At 42.1% G+C, this 11822-nt stretch overlaps 1 protein-coding gene across 1 annotated transcript in view; it reads left to right on the top strand.

The window, feature by feature from the left end:
• The first annotated feature begins 2138 nt into the window (after positions 1-2138).
• Positions 2139-11822, top strand: part of SPECC1L (sperm antigen with calponin homology and coiled-coil domains 1 like) — a 52921-nt gene continuing 43237 nt past the window's right edge. Inside the window, exons 1-2 of the mRNA XM_081174735.1 lie at positions 2139-2277; positions 11284-11473. Coding sequence (XP_081030861.1) covers positions 11321-11473 — 153 coding nt within the window. The 5' untranslated portion in view covers positions 2139-2277; positions 11284-11320. The remainder of the gene's footprint in view (positions 2278-11283; positions 11474-11822) is intronic.

Genomic DNA, 11822 nt, shown 5'->3' with positions numbered 1-11822 from the left:
TCCAAATTGCAGTAATCCAACCAGGATGTAACCAAGGCATTTGTGACTATGATCAGGTTTGCTTGAGTAAGAAAAGGAAACAACTGGCATTCCAGCCAAAGTTGTACAAAAGCTGGCCCCTGGTAACCCTGGGGCACCCCACCCCAAACAATGAAACTGATATGAGTGCAGCTCTATTCAAAACAAGATGTACACCTCCAACATGGCTCAGCAGCATCTTTACCCTGTTTGCTAGCCTGCCTCCAATCCATCATTATAGGCACCAATTAAAGACCTCCAAAGCAACTGTGGATGCTCATGAAATGGAGAGAGTGAGCTGTGTATCATCAGCATATTGACAACGCCCCAGTCCAAATCCCTGGATAAACTCTCCCTCTGGTTTCATATAGATGTTAAATATTTGCTTGCTGGTTTGCAATACTTATCAGCTGCACTTTAGCTGAACCTCTCACAGTAGCTTCAAAAGATATTAAAAACATGGATAGGAACAGCATAAAACAAAACCACAGCAGGACAGCGTAAAACAAAATTATAGATTAAAAACATTGGAAAATAAGGTTTTTACCTGGTGCTGGGAAGAATAAGATGGTGGGAGCAGATGAAGCTCCTTTGGGATGGAACTTCAAAGTCAGAGGCAACAATGGAAAAGCCCCTGTCGCTGCCAGCATTTCACTTCAAAAGTCAGGAGAATCAAGAGCAGGACTGTAGAGGATGATTTTTAGCACCTGAGCAGCCTCATGTGGAAATGGTTGGAGAAGGACCACAGCTGAGTGGTGGAGCATCTGCTTTGCATGCAGAAGATCCCCGGTTCAATCCCTGGTCTCTTTGGGTAGGGCCAGGAGAAACCCCTGCTTGAAACCCTGGGGAGGCACTACCAGTCAGTGCATGCAATACTGAGCTAGATGGGATGGAGGTCTGACTCCATAGTAAGGCAGCCCCCAAGTTGTTCAGGGCTTTATACAGTATATCAAAACCAGCACTCTGAATTCTGATGTTGGTGGACAGGCTCTATCTCCAGGAGAGGGTGCAGCTGGCACACAAGTCTATGCTACAGAGAGGTACTCTGAACCAGATGAGGCAATTGGGCCTTCTGACAAAAAGGTCCATGTCTAGCAGCCCACCCAAATGTGAAGCGTGATCCCTCAGTCCAAAAAAAGAACAACCCAGCAGCGTGCAGCACCTCTGTTTGGTGTGGATTAAGCTAAATACAGTAGCAGAAGGGGGCAGCACATCCACCTTGCTGCCCTGGGCTCCTTTGGAAGAGCAGGATATTAATTGTGGTGTAGTGGTTACAGGCCTGGAAGACTAGGGTTCAAATCCCAACTCAGCCATGAAACCGGTTGGGTAGGCTTGAGCCAGTCACTGCCCCTCAGCATAACCTACCTCACAGGGTTGTGAGGATAAAATGGGGAACTACGTATTTCACCTTGAACTCTTTGGATATAAATCGAGTAGTTTATGACATGTTTCCCATCCCTTTTCATAATCTGAACCTGGAAGGAAACTTTGTTAAGGTAATCGGCACCATATATGGTCAAATTTGACCTTATCTATTTGTACCTCAAAATAGGCGTGCATAAAAATTGGCCAGTGGCCCTTAAAAATAGAGCTCAACAGCTGAACAAAAAAAGGCAAAGAGCTCAGGAATTTTTTTGTGGGGGGAAGTTCAATAACGTGAATACTGTATAAGGTTAAGAATTCCCTCTCATTAGTGGAAATATAGCAGGTATACATGACTGGGACCATGTTATAAAGACGCCTTTGCTTTATCGCGCATTTACATCTCTGAGGACCAGTTTGCTGTTCTCTTTTTGGTAGTTTTCCACCTCCCTCAGAGTGTCCCCTCGGGGGTTTCCCGCCTTTTTCAAACGCCCCCTCCTCGCTGTTCAGGAGCTCCCTCGCAGGTTCCCGCCCCGCGTCGCGCGCGGAGGGATGGGGCGGGGCGGCCGGGGGAATAAGCAGAGAGAGGGAGGAAGGCAACCGAAGCGGAGCCGCGCATGCCCCGCGTGACTCTTGGCTCGCTCGTCAGCCGCCGTGCCCGATGTGCCTCTCGGCGTTCCCGAAACTTTCACGCCTGCGCGGTGCTGTCTCCAGCTCGGCGCCTGCGCTGTACGGCGCTCTAGCACTCTGAGGGAAGAGGGGTAATTGCAGCCCCGGCGGTTGTTGTCGTCGCTGACGCCGACGCCGCTTGGAGAAGCGCGTCCTCTTCCCTCCTTACCGGGCCTGGCCTCCCCCCCCCCCCAGTGAGAAAGAAGGAGGAGTAAGCGGCGCTGTCCGGTAAGGACCGAACGGGGTTCAGAGTTGGGGGGCGGCGAAGGGGAAGGGAACGGAAACGCCCCCCCTCACCCCCCAAGAACGACCTCCCTCCTCTGAGGCGGGGCGGAGGGTCGCCGCCGTTGTCTTGGCCGCCCAGGCCTGGCTTGGGGTCCGCCCTCCGCTTCCTCAGGGGTCTTGTTTGTGCTCTTCCCCACCCCCGTGTTCCGCCTCTGGTCTTTCCTCACACGATGTCTCTCCCCCCCCCCCCTAGTTACTCCTAGTTACATGTCATTTCTCCATCCTCAGTAAGCCGCCTCGACCCTCTGTAGAAAGGCGGGGTATGGTGACTGTGATTATTATTGTTGTTGTTTGTTACATGTCTTTCCCACTTTTCTGCCAAGGAGTTCACGGTAGTGTATATGGGATTAGCATCAGCTCCCATCCCCAGTCCCTGGCTACGGGTACGAACATTTCCCTCTACTGTTCCTGCCCGAAACACCTACAGTGCTTTTTCCACATGCTTTCAGTAACGTTTGGAAAGCTGAGTAGGCTTTTATTATTATAACCATTGCACCACACTGGATCTCTTCTTATCCTCATCATAATTTACTCCCCCTTCACCCTAAGGCCTCGGGTTGGTTTACAGCAGTTTTAAAATGTATGAAAGATAGTTTAAAACAACTAAGGTGACTTCTCAAAATATATCTCTCAAGTGTTAAAAGCCAAGGTAAAGAGGTGTGTCTTCAGTACCTACATAGAGCACTTGATATTGTTGTCAACAGAGCAGCTGCCTTCAGCCTCCTGGTGCTTTTTTCCATCTGTTGTAGGGCTGCCAGCAGCAACCTGCAAGGTCAGTGGTGATGGGAATTGGGAGCCCCAGGTTGGGGGAGGCTGAGCTAAGACCATATATAGCACAGGGGTTCCCTAGCTGTGATCTTTCAGCTATGTCTGGTTCTGTGGCAGATGGCTAGAGACTGACAGGACATCCATTACATTAAATAGTCATATTGATTTTATATATTGTAGGTTTTTTTGTATTACAGTGTGAACTCTATGGAATTCAAGTTGTGATACAATAACTAAGAAATGAAAGAAGCAATTAAAATACACTATAAAATCGATATTTTATTTTTAAAATTTATGAGCTGCTTTTACAGATTTGTGTGGAAAAGTTGAGTATAAATTATATAAATACAACTGACACTCCAAACCAGAAGAGGTTTGAGATATTGGATCCAGTTTGAGCAAGCACTAGAACTAAGATGACAGAATAAATAATATTTAACCACCACCTGCTCCTCTTTTACTGCTATGCTGTTTGGGGCAGTTTATTATGATATAAGAAAGACTAAACATAGTATTGAGCGCCATTTGGCTGAGAAGGTACTTAGGAAATATTAACTATAATTAATGAATAATATACATTATGGTACTACTTCTGGCTGTTCACTTCAAAGTGTTTTGTTTGTTTCTTTGTTTTGTTATAAATTTAAGCCTGTTATGCCACCTTTTATATGGTGTCACAAGGAGATGTACACACTAATACAAGAACTGTAAACAAATTAAAATATCGATTAACATCTACAACAATAAAAGTCATAATGCAGCGGTGATCCCAGTAATATGAAATCATAACCCTGATTTTCATAACTGAGCACCGGTGCTTTTTGCACCCTGTTTCAGTAATCTCTGCCTTGCAGTGTTGACAAATATTCCTGCATTGCAAAGGTGGAGATGAGTTTAAGAATGCCTTTCTTAATGTTACTCAGTGAGTTCATGTCTGAGTTTATATTATGAACAACATCTCTTAGGCAAAGCAAAAGGTCTCTCTGGCTCAGCATTGCACTTGTCCCCAGTGTCTGATATTCAGACACTGCACACAAGGCTTCCCAAGCACCTGCAGTCAGCTGGTTGTTGGCACTTGGGAAGTGCTACACAGGGTGTTTTACAGGCACTGCCATTCAGCTACAAAGCTTCTTTGTCCAAGCCCCTTCTTTGCCTTCCCCACACTTGACATCACCATGAGGTGTACAGCAGGTGGGCATGGCTTGCAAGAAACAGCTTTACGGGCCAAATGAGGAGGTTTGATTGTCCTAATCAGGGTTGTGGCCTGGAGGTTCTGCCCCCTTGGTTTAATGTTGCATCTGAACCAGGTTATAGATTCAGTAGAAACCAAATTGAGTAGTTTTATGTCGTCATATTTCCACCCAGATAAAGTCCCACTGTTGAATGGGTGCATTACTGTTTGCCGTGAAATACAACCTCCCCTATTTGTTTGCCATTGGTGGTCTAAAATAAAAATTTGAAAGCAACTTTTATGAAAGATCCATGCTTAATAATCTTACACAGGTTGGCAGACAAGTGGCTGTATATAAGTGAGAGCAGTGCAACAAAACCAGTGCTAGGTGTTGGGAACCCGTCTTAATACCAGCCCACATCACAGCATTCAAATTCTTTCCCCATCCCCTAATTGAGCAGTGGCTGCAGTTTTTTCTTCTTATGATAGAATAGATAGAGACTGGCTAATGAAAATGGCTTCCCTAAGTGCACCACAGACGTAAAGTGTTTGCAAATTAAATAAACATTTCAGCTGTTGCTAACAGTTGGTTTCTGTTTTTTTGCATTTTAAAAATGGACTGTTTTATGCCTGTCTTGTATACTCTTTCCCCTAACACTTTAGTTAAGATGGAATCCTTTAGGTGATTTCATTGGAGGATTCCTGAAAGTTTGTGAGGAATACTCTGCTGAATGTTACACTTGTAACAATTACTCATGGTCAACAAAGAGGCTAAACAGACAGGTTAACTAAATGTCCACAAACTCCTTCTGAGTAACGTTTTTCTTCTTTTCTTGTACTTCAGTTCAGATAAGATTTAAAATAAATAAATAAAAGGGAAATATATTTCTTCTGCACTTTGCAGAAAGCAGCTTGAATGGATATTATAGATTCAAGGATACCTGTTGTGAATCCTTGCCTGAGGCATGAGTAGGGTGCTTTGGCTATGAGTTCTGAAACATGTGGTGTGCCCTGGATAGCAGCTTAGAGGCATATGGCTCAGTGCTCTTCCAATATAAGGTAACTTTTTTGCACGGCTGGGACGCAGATTGCAATGCAGCATCCATAAAATGAACTGATCAAGTATCAGGTTAATGGAAAAGCCATTGATATCCTGATGAGATTTAAGTGTCCCATTTTGTAAACTGTAATGATGAAGATGTAATTGATGTATTTCAGGTATTAAAAAGGTAAAAGGTAAAGGACCCCTGACAGTTAAGTCCAGTCACGAACGACTCTGGGGTTGCGGTGCTCATCTCGCTCTATAGGCTGAGGGAGCCAGCGTTTGTCCACAGACAGTTTTTCCGGGTCATGTGGCCAGCAGGTCTAAGCCGCTTCTGGTGAAACCAGAGCAGCGCATGGAAATGCCATTTACCTTCCTGCCGGAGCGATACCTATTTATCTACTTGCACTTTGGTGTGCTTTTGAACTGCTAGGTTGGCAGGAGCTGGGACTGAGCAATGGGAGCTCACCCCGTCACGGGGATTCGAACCACCGACCAAGGTTTAATAGTTGCTGAGGAATAACTGTTCTAAGTCAACTGTGACTATATGGGCACATTTTAGAGCTTTTTGAGCATCTATTGCACTTCTGTTGACCTGAAGATATGGACATTGAGATAGCCAGATAGGTAGATAGTTTGTGTTGCTTTTGACAATCATATTTGTAACTGATTGAATGCAATCCGTGTGTTGGGCCTGATGCATTCATGTTTGAAGACAATATTAACACAGAGAATCTTAATATTCTACCAATGCAATGTGAATTATGATCCTTTGTGGAATTATGGAAATGAAGTGGAATGATGGTCAAGTAGTACAGAGTACAAGGTTCATGCATTTGAGAACATGTATGCATTTTGCTTACTGATTCTGAGCTTGTTGTCCCAGATGATGAAGGAAATACTTTGGTGCTTGGGAAGCATAATTAAAAACAAACACCCTGACCTGATTTATTTGTAACTGCAGAAGCATGCTTTGTTTCTTTATGTAAAGGAAATTAAAATACTAAGAGTAATTAGTGCTTGAGTGAGAATAAAAGGAAATGTGCTTCCAGAATTAGTTAGTTACATTTATTACCTACTGCAAAACATTTATCATTCTCCTCTTCTGGCATCATTAGTTCTGCTCTGTGCCATATTATTACATAAGAAACTAGTAATAAATAAATAAAAAGCTATCCTTTACTTATGCACTCATTTACATGTCCCAGATACATTGATTCCATTATTTCCTTGTGAAAAGCATGTTAATCACTTTAAGAGTAGCACTTAATTATCAAAATCATTAGACGTCTATATATCTTTGTCTAGAGCAAGGATTCTGAAGCTTTGCAACAGTAGGCTTCTCAACTGTAGTATGTGAGCTTTCTGCAAAGTGACTAAAGCCATAGCAACATGGATCGAACAAGGCCCGTGATATGTCTTGAATCTAAGTGACTGACCTCAGAATGGAAAGAGAAGAACCTGGAAAATAGCAGTCACACCACAGACCCACATTGGGATTTAGGCTCATCTTTTTCTTTTTTACTTCTTAAAAATAAGTTTGTCTCACATTACTAAGGGCTAGAACAACTTTCAGAAATTTTCAAGTGGATTATGCATGTGACTTTCAAGAAAGCCTAGTAGCTAAAAGAGTTTTGCATTTAATAATTAAATGTTAAAAAAGAGAAATGTGAAAGGAATACACATCTGCTTAACTAAAACACTGGTAATTTCATCTTTCTTTGTAAGATCTTAAATTCTTCCTTGTAAAAGTCTGTCTTGAAGTTGCCTAGTTCAACACAATTCCCTACAAGACCCTCTTGAGATCCTATGAACTAATGTCGGTATGGTGTACTGGAATGCACCCGGTGGAGGTATAGGTATAGGTACACTTTCCCTTGGACATTCTCAGTAATACAAAACCAAAGAGCATTCTTGGGCATGTGAACTAGATGTTTATTTCTTTTGATTCTGGTCATTTTGCTCCTTTGACCTAAAAGCATCATGCAAACATTGTGGGAATATGAGTATTGTGTTTGATTATTCATTATGATCATAAGCTCCCCATGATTTCATTGATAAAACTCTTGATGTTGTAAAGCTGAATTGCGGCTATGTTTATTAGAATCTCAATATTTATGTTACAACTTTAAGTTCAAGAATACAGTTATTTGCATTTTTTAGTTGAAGAGTATTCAACTCTTAGGCTGCAATCCTATACACTATTACCTGGGAGTATACTCTGCTGAGCTCAGTAAGTCTTGTTTCTGAGTAGACATGTATCAGATCGCACTATTAGCCGCTGGAAAGCTATCTTACACAATGTTTTAGGCCTAGGAATTAGCATTCTTCAGATATCTTGGCTTGTATTTAAATACTAATGAAAAGCAGACTTATTGCTTAACCTAAGCATTATTTAAAGGATGTGCTATATCTACTTGCAGATATTCAGTGACTATCCTACTAAAATTGTAACGTGTGATAGAATTAACATAAAGATAGTCTTTCACCTTTTAAAAGGTGTGCTGCTTTTAAACTCGGAACGCGGGTGGCGCTGTGGTCTAAACCACAGAGCCTAAGGGTTGTCGATCAGAAGGTTGGGGGTTCGAATCTTCGTGATGGGTTGAGCTCCCATTGTTCAGTCCAAGCTCCTGCTCACCTAGCAGTTCGAAAGCACATCAAGTGCAAGTAGATAAATAGGTACCACTCTGGCGGGAAGGTAAACGGAGTTTCCATGCGCTGCTCTGGTTTGCCAGAAGCGGCTTAATCATGCTGGCCACGTGACCTGGAAGCTGTCTGCAGACAAACACTGGCTTCCTCGGCCTATAGAGCGAGATGAGCGCGCAACCCCAGAGTCGTCCCCGGCTGGACTTAATGGTCAGGGGTACCTTTACCTTTACTTTTAAACTCAGATATTGAAATCCTGCATAGGAAGCTTATCCTACCTTACTTTTGTAGAAGAAACTATTCTTTTTTTAGATACTTATATATGTTATTGAGATGTTTATTTTATTTATTATTTCTTCCATAAAATTTATGCATTGCTTGATTGTTTTAAAAAACCTTCAAAACAGTTTACAAAATCGATAAAACAATAAGATTATCAATAAGAAAAATTAACACAATAATTTGAAACTTTTGAAAAGCTAAAATAACAACAGACTAAAATTAAATTAAAACTCGCATCAACTTTCTAAACATCTGGGTAGGCTTGTCTAAACAAAAATGTTTTTAGTTAATCATGTTTAATTCAATGACATTTAATTCCAAGTACACATGCATATTTGTAGGTTGCTACCTGGTCATGAAATATTTGTGTCCTATTACACCATTTGCTTTAAATAACATGGGAAGACTTTAGATTTCAGACAATGAGATCCAGTAATTTCAAGTTATGCACAAAGAGGCAGAAGTGATATTTGATATTTAATTTGGAGTTGCAGTTGCTAAGAAGTCATTGCTGTGGAGTTGGAAGGTGCAAGTTTCTCTCTCCAAATGTTGTAGAAATACTTCTGTTATGTGCCTTGGCTTTGTGGCTGCCATTTTTGGCATATAAAAAGTAACCATTTCATTGAAAGTTACTGTTTTTAATGTTTTTTTCAGATACTTTCCAAGTAAGAAAGGGCCAGGGTGCGGGGGAGCTTCTGACTACTGGTTATCATTCCGTAACACTAATAAGACTGTTGGTATTTCTGACCGTTGCTTTCCATCTCTGTTTGTTTGTTTTAAGAGATTTCTAGACTGCCTTTTAGGGCCATAGTGTCACAAGGTGACATCCAATATTAAAAACACACACAATGGATATATGGAGAAGATTGAATGTTCCCATAGTGGAACTTTCCAGGCTCCTTCCCCCCCCCCATGATACCCCCTTCTGCTGCTGCCCCCCCCCTTCTGCTGCTGCCTAACTGTTGAAGGATCCTCTGAAACTGTAGAATGGAGCAGGGAGGGCTTCAGAAACCAAGGGAATTTGGTGCTGCAGAAGCAGAAGTAATTTCTCTGCCTGCACAAAACTGGTAATGCCCAAGCAGGAGTGATTTTTCTGCTTGCACAAGACATCTTTGGATCCACACACAAACACACACACTCCATAAGTGAGTAGACCATGACAGCAATAACTTGATTAGTAACCGCCCAACATAGGAACCACACAAACAGCTAAAACTATTATATGTCCCTTTATACTGGTTCAGTTAAACAGAATTCACTGTAGTGACAACCACTAGCTTAGATGTCTTTAAAAGGAGATTTGCAGATTGAGAAAGCTGTTGAGTTTTAGTGTTGTCTCTGTACAAAGAACAGTTGACAGGCCCCAGTGGGTTTTATTATCTAAAACATAGACAGTAGACGTTATAAAGGCAGCCAGTGAAATCTGGGCAAACATGGGCATGGCCTGTGGGAAGTGCTGGACTTTCTACGTGGCCTGGTGCAAATGACCTCAACCAGCACAGCTGAGGAGCAGGGAGAGGAAGGCAAGCAGCACAGAGTTGCTGTGGGGGCAAACTGCAGGGGAGCACATACCCAATCCAGATGAGAAGCTGCCAGGTTGGAGGCTAGAAGCAAGAAAGGGTTAGGCTTAGGTAAACAAGCTTGGGGAGCCGAACCTCCATCCCAGGGAGGGTGGTTGGGTGACCCCAGGATCTAGTAGTTACTCTAGTCAAGAGAGAGGAACATGTGACCTGCCAGCATTTCCCCTAGCTGCAACAGCCCTGTCACTGGACCAAACCCTGCTGTCTAGGAGACCTAGTAACCTTAAGGGGGGGTTGTCACTTTGCTCCATCCCTGTGGCACTTGGGGGAAGAGACAGACCTTCAAAGAAAAGCATGAGCAAGAAAGAGCCAGTGGAGAAAGAGCTCAACGTTTAATCCTGAGGAGGACAATAAACGATAAGCCTTTGGCTAGACAGACCTGGAAGCAGGAGATTCTTTAACTAGAGAGGCCTCCAGCATTGTAAACTTAACCACTAAGGGCTTCTTCTTGGGGGAGAAATGGAGGTGAGGAGGTTGGCATGCTTTTGCCTGGGCAAATTCCATAATTGTTTCTCTCCTGTGTAAGTGGAAAACTGAAGTTGTCTGCGGCATCCTTCCATTGTGGGACACTGGTGACAATGACCCTTGGGTCATGCTGCCTGGAATTGAAAGGGGCAGAAATTCTGACAGTCCCTTTTGGGCTGGTTGGTTTAAGGCCATGTTCAATGTTTCCATGCCAGGGAATTCTAGATTATCTTTGCATGACTTCATTGAATGTGATCCTTTTGGATAAAAATATTAGTGCGTGTAAGATTCCTATAAATAGTGTAGAAGAAAGATATAGCAGCTGAAGTCCCTATAATATTTTGCTGTTTTGTCCATATGTACTCACCCATTGCGTTATTGATGGGCAATATTCAAGTACCGGTAATTTCAATTCCCTTTTGCTTTATTATATTTTATTCATGAACTTTTTTCAAGATTTACATCAAGCATTAAATATATCTTATGCATTAAATTATGTTATGGCCGCTTAATTGAAGAACTGCCTACCATTTAAGTACCATTTTATTATTAATCCTTGGTTTTCATTCTATTCTCACTACTGTAAATGAAATACCTTCAGACTTGTCCTGTCCATGCTTTATTCCCAATGAATAAACTACAGTTTCTAGTTGAAAAAGTACAAAATAATTGCTCATTTTGAGCTAATTGCATCCTTCAAGTTATTGCAAGTGTTATTGGAAAATTATGCAAAGATAGTTGTGCTGACAACCTCAGTTTATAAACTGTTAATGAAGCAAAAGTTTTATCTTGACAGTGGGCATTGACAAGGTCCTTCTCTTGTAATGTTGTGGCTGTTAAACCTCCTCACTGGGGCTGGCAGGGGCTGATGGGAATTGTAGTCCAAAACATCTGGAGGGCATCAGGTTGGCAAAGGCAACTTTGAAACAGTATGAAACATGCTGTTAGAGATTGTATTTGTCCTTAATGTTATTACAATTCTTTTCTGTTTCTAGATTTGTTTGTAAATGCATATCAAACAGGTAGCCAAGAATGAAGAAAGCTAGCCGGAGCGTTGGTTCAATGCCCAAGGTGCCTGGGATAAATAAAATACAAACGGTGGAAAAAGTCAAACCAGAAAACAGTTCCACAGTATCTGCGGTCACAAAACTTTCAAAAACTGGGACAGCATCATCATTATTGAAGGTATTTTCTTGTTAGTTTTCTTTATTTAGACTTAAGTAATTGAGCTGCTAGGTAATGTAGAGCAAAACGGTGGGGCGGGCGGAGACTGGAGGCATGGGATCCAAATGTTGCAACGTGTGCTTGTGTTCAAGACTGACCCAGCACAGTTCTAGAGCCAAGTCAAAATGCAGCTGCAGTACTCTGAGATCTTTTTGACAATTCAAGGCTCAGATACTACTTTATATTACATTATAAATAACTTAAAAAGCATAATCAGGATGTTGTTGAGTTCTGTACAAGTCTCTTCTTTTCATATCATACCATTCTCTGTTGTCCTGAGTTAAGGAATGTGAAGGTGTGCGACCAAAAC

This window comes from Podarcis bocagei, assembly GCF_964188305.1.
Source record: "Podarcis bocagei genome assembly, chromosome: 16".
In the NCBI taxonomy this organism is placed as follows: Eukaryota; Metazoa; Chordata; class Lepidosauria; order Squamata; family Lacertidae; genus Podarcis; species Podarcis bocagei.
Note: the sequence above shows the minus strand (reverse complement) of the source record. Positions and strands in the feature narration are given on the sequence as shown.